The 21694-nt window shown below is 34.8% G+C and overlaps 2 protein-coding genes and 1 long non-coding RNA gene across 7 annotated transcripts; 1 reads left to right on the forward strand and 2 right to left on the reverse strand.

Moving 5' to 3' along the window:
- Window positions 1-1291: 1291 nt before the first annotated feature.
- LOC106156343 (tektin-3-like) lies at window positions 1292-21689 on the forward strand. Of its 5 annotated transcripts, none has more exons than XM_087007026.1 (7): window positions 1292-1448; window positions 17445-18183; window positions 18402-18472; window positions 18738-18881; window positions 19690-19912; window positions 20121-20275; window positions 20535-21689. In XM_087007026.1, the coding sequence occupies exons 1-7, from the start codon at window positions 1414-1416 to the stop codon at window positions 20746-20748; spliced, it is 1581 nt and encodes a 526-aa protein (XP_086863152.1). In that variant the 5' UTR covers window positions 1292-1413; the 3' UTR covers window positions 20749-21689. The 5 variants fall into 5 exon arrangements, with proteins under 5 accessions (XP_086863152.1, XP_013387004.1, XP_013387006.1 ...); XM_013531550.2 differs by lacking the exon at window positions 1292-1448 and adding an exon at window positions 10808-10993; XM_013531552.3 differs by lacking the exon at window positions 1292-1448 and adding an exon at window positions 12443-12584.
- On the reverse strand, window positions 3644-15743 carry LOC106156344 (cytosolic Fe-S cluster assembly factor nubp1-A). Its single transcript, XM_013531554.2, has 11 exons — window positions 15644-15743; window positions 14573-14677; window positions 13999-14132; window positions 10136-10204; window positions 9934-9966; window positions 9336-9426; window positions 6133-6287; window positions 5761-5871; window positions 5419-5521; window positions 4902-4985; window positions 3644-4281 (listed from the first exon to the last, which is right to left on the reverse strand). Exons 1-11 carry the CDS (start codon window positions 15672-15674, stop codon window positions 4208-4210), a joined length of 990 nt encoding a protein of 329 aa, XP_013387008.2. The 5' UTR covers window positions 15675-15743; the 3' UTR covers window positions 3644-4207.
- Window positions 7244-9329, reverse strand: LOC147763433 (uncharacterized). The gene is made up of 3 exons (XR_015333270.1): window positions 8835-9329; window positions 8359-8610; window positions 7244-8199 (listed from the first exon to the last, which is right to left on the reverse strand). It is a non-coding gene; the product is annotated as an uncharacterized LOC147763433 (long non-coding RNA).
- Window positions 21690-21694: the final 5 nt, after the last annotated feature.

Genomic DNA, 21694 nt, shown 5'->3' on the forward strand with positions numbered 1-21694 from the left:
TGAGTTACTTTTGGACTGTGGTGACTCTGGGATAGAATGTACATGTACTTACTGGTATGACATTGGTAAACAGGTGATGGTGTGTCAGCATATACTGTATTTAAGTATTTTTGCCACAAAGCATTGCTTATAATGGCTAAAAAAACTGGGCATGCACATTCATGTACTACTTGTATTAGTAGTAGCTATTTCTACAAATGTTAAGTTATGTTTTTATGAACTATTAACCTGAACCAGATGCATTTTGTTGATATTATGTTATTTTTTTTGTAAAGTAGTATTTATTGGTAATCATATTTATTGAAAAAAGTAGACAGAATTTTACTAGTGCCTGAGATTGTCAGATATTTTACATTTTATAAGCTTTTTGCATTTTTTCAGCACAAGGCTCAGAGCATATTGTCACATTTTATCCTATTATACTTATGCCAGTACTAGTAAATTGTTACAGACAGAATTGTGTTTGGGTTCTTATATCTCTTTCTAAATGATAAATATGAACACTTAATATAAAGTTTTACACAGTGCCATATATTAAAAAGCAAAACAAAAAATATTTGAATCAATACAAGTCCAAGATGATGTTCACTGTGGTACTTCATTTGACAGTTAATTTTTTTTCCTACTTTGATATAAAATGGGTCATATTGCTAAAGAAAGTTTTAGCTCATCTCTTATTTTTATACATCGGGGGGAGGGAAAGAAAAAACTGGTGTTTGCAATCAATTTATAATTACATCCTTCTTCCGTTTTCTTAATGTGCATAATGTCTTGTTTCTCATCCTGATCATTGCACAACGCTGAACCATTCCCATGTTTACAGAGGCATTACCTCATTAAAATTCAAGGAAACATCCAAGAATTCACACAGCATATTTACATGACTTCTCTCATACATGTTGTATGTAAACTTCAGTCCCTATTCTGAATAAAATTCCTTTTCTACAGGAAGAAGTCCTGTTGGTTGTTGGAAATATGTTCAAACAATATTTACATTTTGACATTGAATTCTTGACACAAATTCATGCAATTTACCATCATATCACATACAGTTTGATAGCACAGACTATATGTAGGTCATGTTTGTGAGCTTCAAGGTGAAAGGGACACATCCTAGCACATGTTCAAACAATAAATAAGTTATTCATGCATGTTATTTTTTGACGCTGCGTCCTTAGAATAAGTAGCACAAATGCATGCAATTTAGCATCTTATCACTTCCAGTTTGACGTCACAGACTATGAAGGTCATGTTTGTGGGTAGAAGCTGTGGGCGTCAAGGTTAAAGGTAGTAGGTAAAATGTTCAAGATATAAATAGGTTCGCAAAGCAGACAGCAAGATATTGTCAGCATTTCTTTAGCAGCATTTGTGTTGAATTTGGTTTTGTCGAATTTTGAGCTATGTCACTAAGACATGTTGGGGCCAGATGTTCAGTCAGCTTTTGTCAGGTAAAGTCATTTTCTTTGTTATCATTAATGACTTCTGATATCTTTTTCAAAAAAACTCCAACAATTTAAAATTGTAAATATTATAAGAATTTTAATGTTATAATGTATTTTTTTTCGATTGCTATTAACATTACATCATTCTGTAAAATTAAAAGCCATTAAAAGCCTCCGTGATTGATTTCATACATGACATGATGTACACTTTTTCCAAGACGATTTCTTGTGTTTAAATATTTTAAACCATACAAGCGTACATCTTTCAATGCAAATGAGTTAAAAATTGCTATATTTTGTCACAGAAAATGTCTACGTGTACTACTTGTACATAACCTTAGTTTGGTATTGATTTTAATTTGAAATAGTTGTAATAGGATTATTATTATATTGTATTTTGAGTCACTTTTGAGCAGCAAAAGTAATGAAAAAGCCCTTAAAATAGCAGACAAATGAAATATACTATCAAATTTTTAGAATATACTGAAACAGAAGCTACTTGTTTCGGGAGGTGGCAGTATAAAGACTCTAACAGTGCAAAGTAGAGCACCAGGAAAAGTGAAAGATGAAAATATGGGTTCACAGCAGAAACTGAACAGCAATGCATCTGTGGATGCAATGCCAGGGAAGGGCCCACCACCAGAACCACCAATTTACTGTTGCATGGAGGGGTGTCCTGACTGTGTATATCTGAAATACGCAAATGATCTGATTGCATATTATGAGAATGGAGGAGAGAAGGCAAAGATGGAGATTGAAAAAAATGTACAAAACCCGCACATACAGACCCGCGTGTTGAGCCAGTCTGGGCTGATATAGACCCGTTTAATTTAAGTATACAATAAGCTGTGATATTTGTCACTTCTTTATTTTACAAAAAAGTGGCCAATTTAAGGATTTATATTTTTGAATTCAGATTAAGAGCAGAAGCATTGAGAATCAAGTATTTGTACAAGTCACTTTTTAGACTTCTTAAAAGACCCAGTATTTAACATTTACTGGGTCCTACTTATAGATAAGACTGTAAAAAACTGACTTCTGAGCTTTCATGAGAGAATGAGGAGAAATTGGTTAACATTTATCCAACTTCAAAGCAACAATACTCAGTTCATAAAGGCATTGTATAATCCTTTAAGCTAACAGACAGATTTATATCTATCCATATTAAAATTGGAGACTTTTAAATGAAATAGAGCACGACGTTTGAACTTTCGTGAGAAAGTGTGGAAAAATGGGGAAATCTATCCTACTTCTCAGGAGAAAATACTCATTATGGAGCCAACATAATAATAAATATTATCCACACAACAGAAAAAAAGGGAAACTTCTAGAAGACCTGACGTTTACATGTGCCAGAAATAATTCTCTTGACAAAGTATGACTGAGAATGCGCATGTAGACAAATGAATCATGACTCAATACCCTTACGGAACTGCATACAGGAATACATGACAAATTACACATCTAAATATACTTAGAATGATGTTTAACACTGCAGGATCCACACACTTCCTGTGAATAGGTAATTAACAGACATGAAGTAATGTGCAACTGCATGTAAATTTACCATGTGATAGGCAGTAGTGATGCTAGCATGTTGCCTATTTCCCTGTACTTGTAACTACTTCTAAGTAGGTTAATGTAAAATTGACAATATACCTTCATTTGAAAGACTAGTGTGAAGAAAGCAGTTGATAGGCATGTAGAACTTTAGAATGAGCCTAGGCAAGCCATATGACAGCAATCTTCCACTTGCTGCGAAATGAAAATTAATGGTTTTCATGTCCTTTTACAATTACATTACTTTTTTTTGTTATTAACTATGTGAAGTGTATGTTACATTTATTTACATCTCTCTTTTAATCTAATTGTCAATTTGCAGTGATGCATTGCCTAGAACACCAGGTCTTTTTTTTAGAATTTACCTTTAAAAGTATCACAAGTCACTTGACAATCAATGTTATTAGCTGCTTAATCAAGCATTTCACCATTTATATTGCACTTATTTCCCTTTTGATCATATTTTTATTTCCATCTTTATAGCATATGTTTTTATAAACAATTTAAGCAGGTTTCCCAGATTCAGTGCAATGGATCTGCAGGGTACATCTTATTTATATGTAATAAACAAAACATTCAATACCTTTGCATAGTGATTTTTCATTTAAAATTAAGTTTCATTAAAAAAACTTGATGAATAATTATTACGCAAGGAAATGATTTTATTGCATTTTTGCATCAGTGTCACATGCAATAAGGTTACTGCAGTAATTTTATTGACCTTATGCAGATACATGAACCCTCATGAATACAGAATCTCACACTAAAAAAGCCTTCCTTCTGTAAGCACATTTTCAGATGTCCATTTACGTAACAGCACAACAAAAGGTCCTAAAAATTTGACTCTGGATTTAATCTTATATGACAGTTCATTTAAAAATAGTTCACTTTTATACTAAAAGACTGAGAACAGCACAATTAAGTCATACAAGCACAATGCTTTTTTATATATGATACTTCATCTTTACAAAGACATCAACTGCAACCATTTTTTTTACCTTTAAAAATATGCATTCTCATAACATAACATTCATGTTCTCCATGTTTTGAAGATAATGGTCACCATACTCAGTTTTGACAACACAAGTAGCCACCATTATGTCCAGCATGTTAACTATTTGGATGAAGACCTATCACAGATCACATGCCGACTGTACTAACAGTACTTTTATGTAAATGTTCCCTCGGCAATATATATATATATGTCACGTTGTGTCCATTTCCCCAGTTTCTTCTTCTCTTGACACACCAGCAGAAGTATCACAGGTGATCTGTATTTCTGAAAGCAAAGAAAATGTTTCTGGATCAAGTGGGTTCTCAAATACTTCAATGACTTCCAACAATGTTATAAAATGTTGAAAAAAAAACTTCATGGAGAAAGTGACAACTGTGTGAATCTTTATCTTATGCGTCTATACACCAAATTTACAATTAAACATTCATTTGGGGTCTCAGATTGAAAACTAGAGATCATGAGCACACGCCAACCCCTTAAAGAATCACAAACACTTGTATCCCCTCCCCCACATGTTGATCCTATTGTGCAGAGCTATACAGTACTGCATGGACAGCCATATTACACAAGGATCTTTACTGTCAGCTCTGATACAAGCATCAGCAAAGATCTATTATACTGATGTAATCACAGAGCATATTAATTCACAAGTGGTTGTGATTTTTGAATGCATGCGCTTTCAGACCTTTTACCGATTCATCATTGACCCTACTGATACTAGAATAACTAATTCATACACATGTATTAAGTTACAAAATAGTACGTTACAGCTTAATACATAACTTACTTCCATATCTTCAATATCAATCAGTCTTCAAAATGGTCTACATGTTTTTACACATTACTACACACGAGTTATAAAATATCATTATTCTATGACTTACTCTGAATAATCTCCCTGAAAGCTTGAGAAGCTGGGGAATCTGGAACTTCTGACAGGTATGATTTCCCTTCATCACAGCACTTTCCTAGAGACAAAATACTTAAACATAAACCACCTTCTGACTAAAACTTTCTTATACTTAAACTGACAAACACCACAGCATGTTGTTTAAATCAAAGGCTTATGGTGACAAATATAATGAATTTTAATCATCCCAACAAGCTTTCTTCTGGTCTTGACTTGTATTGGTGTCTAGGACATTATTCCCAATCAAGTTGTGACTGCTTGAAGAGTCTACCTCAGCAAAATGTGTGGCAGCCATTTCTAAGCACAGAGCCTTAACTGAAGTCCTCTGTTCTCTCGCCACTACAGTAATGAGTTGTATCCTGTGAGACTGGCATTCTAAGGTTAAGATGGGTAATCACACAGTTTGCTGAGATAGTATGTGATAAATGGAGCTGACACAACTAACTGTAATTCTGCATTATAAATGCCTTTTATATAACCTTGTAACTTACCTATTCGTGGGTCTAGAGGTAGCCTTCCTAGGAATGGAACCTGCATGTCTTGGCACATCTTTACAGCACCCCCTGTTGTTGGTGGAAAAATCTGGGATTCAATCTGAAACCAGTGTAAAAGGATGTCGTCAAAAAACATAGATATTAAATATTTAAATGTTTCTTAATTGTCCTCTAAAATTTTATCAACACTGCATAGCCTTTTCCAGTTTTGCAGAAAAATATAATAAGACTAGTTTATCTATCCATGTTACTGCATTAAAAAGAACAAAGTCACTGAGAAATTAAATGGCAATGGCATCCTTCCCAAATCAAATGAAGACTTTTATAAGTGGCATATACCTTACAGTTTGGACAGACAAAGCCACTCATGTTTTCCACCACACCTATCACAGGTAAGTCAACTTTCTTGCAGAAGTTAATCTCCTTTCTCACATCCAGAAGTGACACCTCCTGTGATCAAAAATAAACAAAATTTGTCAAATAGTTTTAGTTCTTAGTTCTGGATAAAGTTCCCAACCATTTTATATTACATAACACAAAGTCAAAGGAATAAATCAAAGTAATATCTTAACATATACATTAAAAATACCAGAAAGACAAGACAAAATAGTTTTAAAAATATCACACATATATAGAACACTTAAAAAAACAAAGATGAGTTAATATTTAAAGAGACATTAATTTCTATTTTAAAAACTTCCCAGACCTTACCTGGGGTGTTGTGATGATAACAGCGCCATCTACATTAGCAGCACTTAGGTACTGTACAACAGACAGGTGTTCATCTGAGGTACCAGGTGGTGTGTCTATCACCAGGTAGTCTATCTCTCCCCAATCAACATCTCTTAGAAACTGCTTGATGAGACCTGCAGAATGAAATCCACATTTAATGAAACCCAAACGTGATTATACAATGTTAATGAGGAATACCAGCCCGCTTGGCGCCAGGTGTCGCTAGTGTGAATTCAGTCCTTCCACAGTCGCCATGTTGGATATTATATACGTTGGACTGTGGTACTGGCCTTAATAAACATGCCTCAGTATTGTTGTGTACCTGAATGTCAAAGTCGGCAAGGTGGGCATAATTTTCTTGAGGATTCAGGGCTTCGTTTGAAGTGAAGGGTTGCCCATGTCAAAACACCTTCCATGTTAAAGGGACAGTTACAACTTGACCCAGGCACAGTAATTAGGCCCCTAAAGATAGACAAGTTGCCTCAAAAAGAATACACGTAAAAAGGTTAATTGATCTTGGCAAAACTTATGAAGTTTTGGAAAGAGAGCTCCATAGCAAGAAAGTGCCCCTAGGAAGTATGATTTATCAAAGTGCGTTTTCTTATGTCCGTAATTTCAGAAGAGTTGTCAGTAAATATATATAAGTGCCGGTAGCCTACTACCTGCATAAGGTTGTGTTATTAAGTAATATCCTTTTTTATTGGTGTATTGAGCATGACCGGTAATGTTAATTAAATAATTATTTTTATTTAAAATCATTATTCAGTACCTCGTAAGAATCATAAAACTAGGTATAATTAGATAATTTATTTGTTCATGTATAGATGCAATTTCTCAGCCAATGGAATAATTAATGCATGTTTGGAAATCTTTTTGTAACAGTTTAAGAAATAAAATTTAAAGAAAGAAAACATTTTATAAATGAACAGTTTTTGTTCTTTTTTTTTTTACAAAATAGCACTTCTCAATTGTTTTACTTGAGTAGAAACACCATATTATTTCATCGCTCTGAAAATTCATTAAAAAGCAGCAAAACCAAATATTTAAACAAAATAATTATTCAGTCCATAGTAAAAACCATGAAACCATGTAATACTTAGATAATTTATTTGTGCTATAACTTTCCTGAATATATAGCTGCAATTTTTCAGCCAATGGATCACTGTAGGTATGGAAAACTTTTTGTAACGGTTTAAGAAATAAAAATTAAAGAAAGCAAACATTTTACAAATTAACACAGTTTTTTGTTCCTTTTTACAAAATAGTACTTATGAATTATTTTACTTGAATAGAACCACCACATTATGTCATCACTTTGAAAATTCTTTAAAAAGCAGAAAAACCAAATTATTTGCTGTAAATACAACTAGCAATTTATTTCATCCCACTGAAATACTTTACAAAATTGCATCATAGTTTTTTTTTTCATTACAGTTAAATATTATTAAAAACAGCATAAACACATAAGTACTTTTTGTAAAGAATATAGCACCACCAAATTATTTCATTTTAGTTAAAACATTTTTTAAAATTGCACTTCAAAATTATGATTGCAGCTAAAACCATCTCATACAGGGGTACTTTCTATAAACTAGTTGACACATACTTCCTATAGTGTTTTTCATTAAAAAAAGTTATCCTGGGCAAAATACATGTAGAAAAATACCCAGCGTCAGAATGAATCAATCCCACAAACAGTTCTTTGAATGTAAACACAACAAAATAGCAGAATGGGCGATTTGTAATGAACATCTGGCCTTCTAACTTAGTATAGTATTCGCGGGTTTTCTTTAGGCCCAGATTCGTGCACGAGATACACATTCCAAAAAGGGGAAATCGGGTCCGGGTCCAACTGTCATGTGTCTGCAATGGTTTTGGACACAACAATGATTCATACAGTTTGTTTATATACTTCTTCTCTGTAGCTGCAATTATCTCTCCAAACCTGGAAGCAGTGATCTGCCATTGTCTCTCCTTGTGTCAGATTGCGCTCTTTCCTTGTTATAACTTGCTATGCTCAGTGTCCTTCGCTGTTTGTTCCTCAACCTGAAATATTCATATCCCATTAAAGCATGGTAGATGGTTACAGCATTAAATAGTTAACATACAGTATTATATTTCTATGATGTCACACATCACCTAGTTAGATAATTCTTTCTCATATTTGGGCCTGATTCTTAATATTAGACCTCTGTTTTCACTTACATCATTCCCTCTATCCATGCATTATTGTTTTCATGGCACTTGGCAATAGTTGTTGTCCATCACAGCCGCCTGTAAGTCAGCTTTAGGGCAGGCATAACTGGTGGCTACATCATTCTTTGCCGCTGATGTGAAGTGACGGGTAAGATTCCTGAAGTAATCATTTTATCCTGCTCTTGAAGTTGGCTGTCCTGGGGGTCCTGAAATCGACAGTTTCAGGCTTTGCCCCCAATATATGGACCTTCTTTGGGTAACCTTACAAAGAAAATAAATAAGTACATTTACAAAGTATAAAAAATCTTCGTCTTTCGTGCTACTAAAACAAAATATGAGCGTAGGCCTACTCGTACCTACAGTAGTCTACATGTACATAACATGTCAGATTTGACACACACACCTCGACTAATGTTCGATTTTTTTTCAAGGAAAATAGTTAGCATTCGTGTTTTTCAAGCACTAAATGAAAAGAAAACACATACCTTTCAGTCAATTCACATTTTCATCCAGATGTTATGGCACCACATTCAAGTAAATTGCGTTTGAGTTGGTTCACTGTCAGCGACGCATGCACACGCTCCATGTTAAACTTTGGTGTAAAGCCGTGAGCGAGATTCTGCGAGATTTAAGAAGGACTGCTTTCACCCCCACGCCATCTAGCGGCAGACCCTTAAAGCGGGTATTCCCCATTAGTTTATTAAAAGAAAAAGGCGAAAAATCATTTTCCTCCTAGGAATACTGACATTCTATACAAAATCCAGCAACTAACAAACACATAAAAAAGCAGTAGTTCTAAAGAGGAGGGAAATTCTCATTCCTATTCTTATGAAGAGGTCAACTTGAAAAGTTTTAAGTATTATTCACTCCAATAATATACCTATCAGGAACCTGTGGAGCACCAAAAGAAATGCTTTACACTAAAAATTCTGCACAGCATGCAGAAATACACCAACATGAGACACACGATTTTAAAATGATATTACCATTCTTTTTAGGCCCCCTCCATATCACAGCATCCTCAGGACTTCCTAGTAGAAAGCCCACTGACATCACTCCAAGATTATCTTCCACATACTGGAAAATGAACTTTTACTCAAACAAAATGAACTTTTACTCATTATATGCAACATATTCTGCATACTGCTTGAAAGAGAACAGACCCAACAAATATTACACACTCACCTATAGCTATAACTAGTTATACCAATAATGGTATGTACACTAAGTCTCTGGTATGTGCTACATGATATTTTCAGTTGTTTTCTTTCCTTCTCTCAAATTTTTCTAGGCAAAAATCAGTGTTAGTGTCTTTTGACTGTCCATGGCATTGCAATGCAGACTGTGTTTCAGTAGTGTGACTGACCACTCTATTTGTACCCCAAAAAGCTGACAACTGGTTCACTGACTAACCACAGTCAGCATGTGACGAGACTGAGTTGGACAACTAATCACTTGTAATGACATCAATGTTTAGCTTGATTAAAAGTAATCACTAACGGTGCAGGGCATGTTACTTTTGTGAAAAAAAGTACCAATAGGTGCTTTTATTTAACAATTTTATTCATAATATAGATAACTTACCACAGGAGACCATCCTGAGCCACTTTGGTGAACCTTGAGTACAAGAAAAGATATTCTGATGAATACTTTTATCAGACAAAAATTGGTACCGAGTTACTGCTTTTAAAACCTAATTTCAAACCACATATCATGTTTAGCCACACAAACTTCAAGAGACAAATACTTGAGTACAAAAGATCAGACGACTTATAACTATACTTACTTGTTCCCCATCTAGACCCATCAGTCTGGGTATTGAGGGCCCACAGATATCTACATCTAACACAGCTACCTAAAATACAATGTTAATTCATCTTATAACTCATGGTACATATTAGTGTGCAACTTGCAACTTCAACAATTTCAATGCCAAATTCAGATGATCTTTATCAAACGTTAGTCCCCATGTTATTTGTTTACAGTCACCTTATAACATGATTGGTGTAACATGCATGCTTTCCATTATACAAAGGAAAGTACACGCAATCCCTTCAAGCAGTACAACAAATCTAGTTGGAGTACGCCAGTTTATTTAATAGCAATATTATTGCACAAGAAAAAAGGTGTCAAATACAACTTTCCTCTTACACTATTTGTGTTTTGACTTCCAATCAGGCTTGATCTCATTCATTCTAAAAGACCAATCAAAAGTGCTGTTTCTTTTATGTGCAAATGTTCTTCCAAGTTGTTTCCCATCAGGGAGAAAGTTAGGGGAAAAACTCCAGCTATGCTTTTATATTTTTTCAAAAGCATTTTCATTGACAAAGAAAAATTCCAGAGTAGTTAGTATAATTAGCAAAAGTGTTTTCTTTTTAATACAAAATTAAAATTCAGATTGAGCTTTATTTGTAACATTCATTCAATCATTGCCCTCTCCCCTAGAGAATATGACCCATTCTCTCCGCCCCTCCACTGTAAGGCAGGCCAGTCTGAATGGTAACTAACCACAACAAAAGGGCTGTATCGTACCTTGGTAACCTGACGCTTAGTTTTATGTTGATACTTCTTGCTAGTACAGCACCAACTGCTGCAAAAGACAGCTGAAGATAGGAAGAATCGGGTACTTATAAGTGACCAAAAGGTAAATATTACTTTTAAAAATGATTCAGAAGACTGTCATAAAAAATTGTGTTTTGTTAAAGAGAATCTTGTCAATAATTTTCATTGAAACAATTTGGAAACTTAGTAGAGTCCTGACTGAGTGACGATCTACCACAGTGACTGTACATACAACCCTGAACTGCTTGTAGATATTAGCAGCCAATTAATTTTGAAACTAACTAGTCAGTACTACAGCATGTTACATTGTATACACACAGCTTAATATCATAGATAAATTGGCCATTTACTAGTAAATGTAAACCCAAGTCGTTTATGGTCATTCTTATCTAAGTAGCCTCACCCTCTTACGGTAGACATTACCTTTAGTAAATTAGCTATGCTCTACACAGCTGGGGAGCTTTATTGGCCTTATCTTTTAAATTGCTGTTTGGATGTGCCACCATGGCAACTTGTTTTATAAGCAGACCATGAAGGTTATTAACATCTCCACATAATCCGAAATTATTCAACTTGCAATTAATGGTTATGAGATTCCTGTAGGCTTCCTTACTGGTATGGCAAGATAAAAGTCTATTATTAAGAAAGATCCAATCTGTGCTAGTTAACATGTCTCCATCCAATATTATAGTCTTTTCATTTAGATATGTACCGGTAGGCTAAACCCAAAGAAAAAACAAGGACAGGGTAGGGATAGTATATACAACCATGTCACTTATTTACAGATTCCCCTGGCAAATATAAAAGAAACAGATAACCTTATTCTGATGGATACTCCATTCAATAAAATAAAAAATCAATATCAGTTTTCAATATCAGCTTCATAGATTTGCAGACAGAGTGAAATCAGCTTGCAGTACAATGTACATATTACATAACATGACTCACTGTTACTAAGTGGAAGGTAAAATACAGTTCAGTTATGTGAAGCAGAAATATTTCTATAGCCCATAACCTCTCTTTGTTTTATTCTTTATATATACAGACCTCAAGCCCCGGGTTCTTATTTCTCAAACAGAGGAAATGTACATTTATACAATATAATAAAATAGAAAAATAACTAAAACTGATATTGGGCCACCCAGATCTGTGACTTATATCAACATCTTCAGTTTTGTTTCAAAACACATTCTTAGCTTGAACAGAAAAAGCTTTGTAAAAAAATATAGAGAAGGTATAACGTTTTAGAAGTTTATTACTTGGTACCATTACTTTTAGTTCCACTCATCCATCACACGTTTATATCATTAAGAGGTCAATATTATGTCCCAAGAAATACAGATTTGGGGGTCAATATGAGTTAATCCATTTAAAAGTCCAATGCATTCAGCACTCTCGCTTCAAAGGTCAAACAGTATAAAATACCTCACAGTCATGTGACCTTTTTCTCGCATCAAAAAGCAGTCCCCTTTAATATAAACAAACCAAGCTTTCTCCGTGTGGGCCTTTTACAAATACTGGCTGCTGCAATGAATCCTGGGTAATTTACTGTCTCCATGGCTGCAGCCATGTTGTATACCCAGCTAAGAAGCCACACCGCTCAATGAATGAAGCTCACACTTAGCACACACTACGTTAAGTTGAAGAATTACATTAACTAGAAACCTCTACAGGTAAGTTTAAATAATATTGATTTAAATTAATAAGGCAAAGGCAATATGATAAAAAAACTTTTGTTGTTTTTCAGCTACCTTAAAAAATGTGTGATGTTTAATTAGAATATCTGACATGTAATATTTTGCTGCAAGGTAGGTTATAATTATTAAATTCACAACTCCCAAAATATTTAAACCACTTATATTGCTTTCAAACCACTAAAACATGATACAATTAAAACATTAAGTATTTTTCGTTTAAAAGTAGATAAACCTGTGAAGACAAAAATCCATCTCAACACGACTTTTAGTGAAAAAAGTCAAAATAACAACCAAATTATGGATCTAAGATTTAAGACTCTTTAACTATCAAATCACCTATATTTTACATTTCCAACCTATAACATCTTATAAGTAGTCCAAAATATACATAGTTAGATCATAAATAATTCCTAATTATTGATTTTCTGGACATCAATTAAGTTTTAACCCACTTTCCGTATTAGGATTTAAGTCAATCAAGGTATTAATGTGTCTACCAACCATTCAGACTCTATTAACACCAGAGTTGCTGCATAACAGAGCCCTTTTTGGTGATCATTATTTCAAGTTACTGTACTTAATCATTTCTGCATGCCATTTACATGCCCGAGTGTTCTTTATCAAATGCCACCAGAACTAATAGCTACGGACATCAAAAGATTTTACAGCAAGTAAGATGTTAAGAGTAATTTAAAGCTCAGAAAACTTACACACCTTTATGTGGGTAAAAGTTGATAAAATATCTTAATACACAACACGATGCCTAATAAAACACACACACAGCCATAAGGTTGCATAATAATATCTTCAATATGTTGGTGAGACAAATTGCGTAATTTGATATTCACCCTGGGAGAGCAGCACATTTTAGAAAACATGTCTGCATATTTTGTGTAATGTTATTTATAGGGTCACGACTAAAAGTTATAACTTAAACTATTAGAGAAAGTTTTTTGTGACCTCGTAGTCAGCACAAATTGTTCCAAACTGAATGCAGTTATGTGCCTACAAACCACTAAGTTCAGTTTGATAGTGTGACAGGACTTTTCTTATTTAAAAAGAATTTAATAATTGGCACTGGTTCTCAAACAGGTTTTAATAGAAAAAGTGTATAAGAAAATCATTTTATCTTGCTGCCAAGACCGTCTTCTGTCCTGGATATACTGAGGTTGATTCATAAATCAGTTTTATAGTGCAGAATTTTAGTATTTCATTTTTTCCTTTTGACTGCTTAGAAGACAGTGTATCCAAGTTCAATACAAGTTTACAATAGAAAAGTTTTTAATGTTGTTTTGGCATAAGTCTAGAGCTACAAATATAGCAAAGACAAAAAATCCATACAGATTACAACAAGTGAGTTTATTCAATTTTACACCCTTTCTGACCTTACCTGTTTGGTGTCATCATTTGCAATTCCATGAGCTAGATGAGCTGTAAATGTGCTCTTCCCTACTCCACCTTTGCCAGATAACACTACGATCTTATGTTTGACAGAGGTCATCCTTTGTCTTATTTCTTCAATTGCTGGAAATGATGACAAAGTTTAGAAAATTTATGTAATAAGCACTGACATCCGAGACACTGAAAAAGAGAAATGTAAATGCAAGAGAAAAATGAGAGATTTCTATGTTGCTAAGCTACAAATCTATTTTTATGACTTTGCATCATGTTCTAGAAATCATATAATCATCCTGTTGTAATATGGAGTAATACTGCATTCTAACCAATAATCTGTGAAACTTTCTAACCTCAGACTTCACCAAGGTAAACCCATAAAATTTAAAAAGCCAATGTTGTTCTCTCCTAACTTTTTTTCTTTTCTCTTAACTTCAGCAACATTACTGGTCCTACCAGCACATATCCTTCTATTAAACCAAATACAGTAATGTATGTTTTGATCTGAGTTTGTTCTGAGTCAGTATGTTTTGATCTGAGTTTATTTTTTCAACTCCCTCTATACTTACCGGGATCAGGTTCTTTGGCTGCCCCACTGGCACATATTATCTGGTTTGGACAGCCTGCACAAGCTGAACTCTTCCCTGCTTCCTCGCTCTGGGTGCCTGGGCATTCTGAGACAGAAATACAGTATTTCTCAGATAAAGTTTTTTCTTATTAATATCAAGCATTGCATTATATATTAAATCCAAAATTTTAATTTTGTTTTTATCAAATATACAGTAAATATATTTGCTAAAGAAACATGTTACAGTAACTTATTTTCCTTTTCAAGGATTCTCCATGCCTGCATCATGAGATGTAAAACAGGCCATTAAATACTACAGGTCAATAGTTCAACAATCTGAATCATGTTACTTTAAAGTTAAGTGAGAATAGTTCAACTTCTGAAACAAATGCAATTCATTCTAGTACTAGTACATTAATACCCATTCCTTCACTTGAATAAGTTTAATTTTTTTAAATTTCTGTCCTAATTGTCTTTCTAAATCATCCTGCCACTTTCACAAAAATGGTTTGAATAAGTCGTCTCTGAACTCACCATCAATTATGTGGTGTTTGAATTAAATAGAAACAACTACAAGCACCAAATATGTAACCTTATCTAAAGTTTTCAATTGCTGGGTTATAAACAGATATGTAGAAAAAACTCCAACATAAATAAAGAAAAGAATAATTATAAAACTTCATTTCAATCAATAGTTGACTCAATTTCATAACAAACTGATAATCATAATGCAGAATGGATGTTGATTGAAATGATCCCCTTATTCTTTTGTACTTTTTTATGAAATATATGTTGAATCTAGATTCCAAGTGGCTTGTTTGCGATGAGGACACCAGGTACATGGCTCAGTTTTGAAATTTCACTCTTGTTTACCATTCCATAGTTACAATTTCTAGTAGTATGACCATGCGTTTTTGCTTGATCGTAAACTTAACAGGTGAGTCTAATGGAAAATAGACATATTTGGCTTGCTTTAACAGCATTGTAATCCCCAGATAATCAAATTATTTTCAGTTCTTTAGTTTTCTAAGAGAGGTCATCAGAACAGCAAAAATACAATAATTAAACTTACGTTCTGGGGCATTTTGTGGAACGTCCGCCATTCTGTCCTTTTACTGACCTCCCGCGTCGAAAGAGTAAAATTGTTTTGTTGCAAAGCATTTCGGGAAGGAAAAGTTTGAGCGTGCTGCAAAACAACAGGCTACCGCAAAGAGTAGGCTTTGTAAGGTCCGTTGTATATAGAGAGAAAGGAAAAAATGCAAAAAATATTTCTCTTTCGAAGCTTAAAGTAATTAACGGCTGTATAAGACTAAAAGAAAATAATTTATTTTTAACATGTAGAATCATGTAGAGGTTGTTGAAAACATTGCTTGATTTGACTAGCAAATCTTTGTCAGAGGTAAAGTTGATTATCAATTCCATTTCAATAATTAGTTTACGTTATTATCATTTAGTTTTCGTTTTTCAAAGTTCAGTTTTATATGTCGTGATTTTTTTCTTTTTTTAACAAATTATATCTGACTCAGAGAAACTTTCAAACTTTCATTACCTATTTGGTCTTCAATAAGTTTGTAATATGTAATGTGAACAGGAGCCACTCAGTTTAACAGCTTACCAAATAATTAGTTTATTTTAAGTAATCTTTGATAACTTGAACTGAATAAACCGTATGAGGAGAAAATGTGTTATTTATCTTAAACTTCACTAAGTTGACTCAGAGCACTAAATGTATATGACCTTCCACCTTAAGTTAACAGTAATACTCAGTAGTTGACTTATGTTTAACTTTAGGCTGATTGTAGCCCCAAGATACGTATGGTTTTCTCGTTCATTCCTTCAGCTGAATCATTGTATTTACACATGGATTGTAAAATCAATATTAAATCGAGTTAGTCGCTTGGATATACTGTGATATCTGACAGGTACTTGGATTAAATTTACGACGGTTGATTCCAATCCGTTTTATAAGGGGTATGGCTAGTTATTGAAAAGGGCGTCCATAGCAACGAGGCAAATTCCCAGAATTTAGGAATTGTGTCGAAATTAAAACGGGTCCATGTGCTTATGGATTTTTACGTACCGTAACGATTGACCGACAAGAGCGGTGACGTTTACTTTATTGATTTATGGAATGGGTTTGTTGCTTAGTTGGTATTGATTAACCTGTCTCCCCTGTCTCCTGTTGTCACGGTGCTGTTTGTTATAAACATTCGGCTACTCTTTTAACTATTCGTGAAACAACAGTAATTAGCATTAGTTCATAGTAGAGTCTACCCCGAACGATAGGAATATTAGCAGCTAATAGGTGAGTTATGAATATAAGGTGTATGTACTGTATGATCATTATAAGAATTATAAACCACAGCGTTAGCTACTGGAAACCGGTAGCTCATGTAGACCTATACTATAGATAACAGGGAAACATACACAAGACAGTGCCTTTATATTCACAAAATCTAAAGAAATGTGTACTTTATTAATGGGATTTTTTTTCGATAGTCTGTTGATTTATCATAGTAATCACTAATGAATTAAGGTAAATGTACTTCTTGATTTATCCGAACAAATCCAAAATTCCTACTGTTTTTGCCGAGTTTGCTAGAACTTGGTACTTGTAGGCTATCATGTTGTTGTTATAAGTGTTAACGTCATCACAATAGTTTGTTTGAGGTAAGAAATACCCCGTGTAAAACGAAAGATGACTAGTCTCTGTCATGTTCGTTGACGTACGGTACCTGACACTTGACGTAGAAGAACGCCTTGACTTGCTTCGGGTATCTTAAAACAACGAGAGAGTGACTAAATCCGGATATTAAATGTAAATCTTAGACTTGCAGCAGTCTTGTATATTAGTTGTTTATATTATCTTTCAGATTCACCTACACCATGAGTCAAATGGAAATCATGGGCCACACCCAGACGGCCTCATACATGACTGGGCCAAAACTGGGTGGATCCGGAGCTCCGACCTTCCTACCCTCCATCAGCACTATGCAGTCTTCTTACAAAGCCTACGACACCTACCCCGCTCCCTCACCTCTTAGACGCTCCCTCACCACCCTCCCATGGAGACCCAGCACCTATTACCAGACCGCTAAAGTCAACCCTAGTATGGCTGTCACCAGAAGCTTGCCAGAGCCTCTGTCCATGCAGAACCAACTGTCACAGTTAGATGCCATTAAGGTTCCCCCAGTGTTTGCCGCTGCCAGGAATGCCCTGTACACCCGTTACACCCCAAATGACTGGTCCCAGTCTAACAACTCTAACTACATGGCATCCGACCGCGTCAGGAGCAGCGCTGAACGTCTCAGGCTTGACACCGTGCGTCTATGCCGGGAGACCGACGACAAAACCAAGCGCACCCAGACCGATGTCGGCAAACGTCTTGGAGAACGTATAGGGGATATTCAGTTCTGGAAGACCGAGGTCCAGCACGAGACCGACCAGATGATCACTGAGATCAACGCCCTGGTCGAGCACAAGAGAGTCCTGGAGAAGGCCCTCCAGGAGACAGAGAACCCACTTCATATTGCCCAAGAGTGCCTGTACAACCGTGAGAAGAGACAGGCCATTGACCTTGTGCACGATCACGTAGAGAAAGAATTGATTAAGGTACGACTTTAGCTCAAAATACAGACCATTTTTCATAAATGCTTTTTAGGTGGAAAAAAAACTACGGCGTAAACTATGAAAATATTAAATACTCATAGTGTTAACTACTGACAAGGTCTGCAGTAGTTTTGCTCTTTGATTAATGAATTTTATGTTGTCAATGTTTGTTTTATTTTGATCAGTGTGTCATGTATTAATGAAGTCCCATCCAATTTTAGGAAGTCGACATAATCAAGCGTTGCCAGGAGAAGATGAGACAGACCATTGAGAGAGCTAACATGCAACTCAGGTAATTACGAGAAGGCAACACACAACGTTACAAGACCTTTAACAGAATTAATCAGCATAGCTCAGTACTTATTGTGATGTAAATCAATCCCTCTGAATAGCGTTTAGAATACTACGGACGTGCCACAGTTTCAAATGAAAAATATTGGCCTCTCAATGTAAAAAAAGTGATGTTTTTATCTTACGGTTGTTTTGAGCACCAATGTTCTTAATTTTTTTTTCACATATTCAATATGAGAATGAATTGTTACCGTATGTCATTTCAGTCTGAACCGTGCAGCTCAGCATGAACTTGAGAAGGACACTGGGGATAAATTCATGGCCCTCAATCTGGACACCAACTGCCACGGCATGAAGAACACTTCTCGTGGCATGGCATTCCATAATGGCATTGAGAGAATTGACAACACGTGAGTATATTTTAATATACTTGGATTGCGTATATTTATCTCTAATGGCATGAGTTCCTAGTTTCACAATCTTCTGACTAAAACATCGATATCTAAGCGTAGCTAAACAATTTGAAAAGATAATAAGTCTTGTTCATCACATTGAAATATCTTTCAATCCCAGTACTTTCGACATACATACTAATTTGTGTTGTCGCAATCAATTAAGTATTGTATCGGATCAATTGGATAGCGAATTTCCCTTTTTTTAAAATTTAACACTAGTAGTAATCCAATGGCCTCAATGTTAAGGTAAAATCTAAAACAATGGCATTTTATTGGAAGTATTATTGATTAAGCCCCAACTTTTCTTCTTATCACCTACTCTCGTCTTGTAAATCGAAGTGGAATGTCCATTAATTATACATTAACAATAGCTCTAAATCAATAAGAATTCAGTGGCACGGTTTGCCTCGTGAGTTTGTATTCAAAGTACAACGATAATGAGACACCATGCGGTATTGCTTTGAAAAAAAAACCGACAATAAATCTATTTAAATGTGATTGCATTCAGCATCCCTTTCATGTTAAAATTTAACAATTTCGATAAATTGAATGTTTGTACCGTTGCCGTAGTATTACGTTAGAGTTAAAGATGTCACTATAATTTTAAGTTAGAATATACACTTATCAAAACTAAACGATTTAAACAAATATTGTGCATCGAACGTAAATTTTACCTTCTTCTATTTGAATGTCATGGAATAATTCCCATAATTATGTTTCCATTTAGTTATCATATTTATCTTTATTTACCTTGTACTTTCAGTGTGTCTGTACCCGAAACATGGGCTAAGTTTAGCAATGATAACATCCAGCGTTCCCAGAGCGAGAGAGCTGCTTCCAAGCAAATGCGCAATGAAATCGAAAGCGTACTCACTCAGTGCTCAAACGAAATGTGGCAACAATGGAACGCAGTCAATAACGCCTTTACTCAGAGGATCCAGGAATCTACAGAAGCCAGAAACAGGCTGCAGACCCATCTTTCTAAGGTAATATTTTGATTTGATTGACCAGTTATGTGTTAAAAATATTAGAAACTAATTAGACAATAATGGGATTTTTTAAACATAGCCTTTTATATTTGAACTACGTTACAGCTCACCAAACTCTGATGCATCTGGTAGTGTTTTCTTTCTTATGCAGTTCTATGGTCACATAGTCTTAACACAGTTATATTACCTTTTATTTTATGTTCAGGTTCTTCAAGAAATTTTCGACATGGAGAAGAACATTGAACTTCTCAAGAAGGCTATCAGCGATAAGACCGCCCCCATGCAAGTGGCCCAGACTCGTCTCGAGACAAGGACACACCGCCCGAACGTGGAACTGTGCAGAGACCCTGTTCAGCACCGGTAAGATCTCAAATAACTATATCTGGAAATAGTGGGCTTACATGGTTAAGAAAAACGTTAACGAGGAGAATTTCTTCCTTTAAATAGAAAATGAAACGAGTAAGAGCACTTTTACTATTTTTTTGGTCCATCTTTTTAAGTTAACATAGAAATTGTTCGCACGCATTCATAAGATTTGTTAAAAATCACACAGCGATAAAATGCCCATTGTTTTACATAAATTTGAGATATTATTTAATTACATTTTAATTTCTTTCAGACTGGTCGAGGAAGTGTACGAAATCACTGAAACCGTCGAACAGCTGCAAGCTAAGCTGCGCCAGGCAGAGAATGCTCTTCAACACCTGCTTCGTACTAAAGCTACTCTGGAACAGGACTTGTCTGTCAAGAACAACAGCTTATTCATTGATAGGGAAAAGTGTATGGGAATGCGTAAGACATTCCCCATGACACCAAGAATCGCGTCGTATTAAAACTGGACTTAGGACAATATATTAAACATTTTCCAAGGACAACTCTTATAGAATTTCGGACAGCAACTCAATTCAGTATTATAGGAATATATTTAAAGTGACTTAATCTGCTTAAAACGCAATATTACGAGAAACAGTTGCGTTGCAATATGAACTGAAGCAAGAAATAAGCCGAAAACTTGTGAGAAACACTCTAATCCAAATTTTGACCAGTGATTTTGGCACCAATGTTTAGGCACCAAGACTTGTAGTGATAGTTTTGATTTAGTTTGAAAAACGAAACAAGTATCTTTGTTTGCATAATATTAGCATCAGTGAAATTCCAACATTTTGAGTGAAGTGTTCTCTGGACAAGTACGTGCTGTTTTATGGAAGGGGTGTAAATAACAGATCTTGTATATATTTTAATGAACAAGGCCAAAAATGCCAAATTTCCGTCCAGTGGTTAATCTGCTGAATATAATTTTAAAATTGTAAGCCACCCATCAGTACACACAATCTCACAAAGACTTTGCTCAACAAAATTATCTTTATCAATATCAAAATTATTGTGATCTTGCTTGTAGTAGTACTGTTTCAGTATTCTATTTTGCTTACAACGTTTATTCTATTAATTACTGCTACATTCCATATGTGTTGTACATTATACGCTACAGCTTTTGTTGTTAACATTCACATATCTCTCAAGCAAAGCATAGGAAAACTAATCTGACAATCAAAACTAGAAAAAAACTAAGTGCTCCACTTTTACAGCAGTTATTTTAGAGGGCAGCACGAAAATTCCCTACATTTCGTAAGATCTCATTGTTGTAAAAAAGCTCGCCAAATCTCATCTGTAACTCAAGTGACCGGGTGTTTGCTCAATTTTATTATTCCATGTCACCGAGTGATGATATTTGTACAGGTGTGACTTATTTATCACAATAAAGTTTGGAAACACACGTCG

Source organism: Lingula anatina, chromosome 2 (assembly GCF_051362555.1).
Source record: "Lingula anatina isolate TDL-2025a chromosome 2, LinAna3.0, whole genome shotgun sequence".
Classification (NCBI taxonomy): Eukaryota; Metazoa; Brachiopoda; class Lingulata; order Lingulida; family Lingulidae; genus Lingula; species Lingula anatina.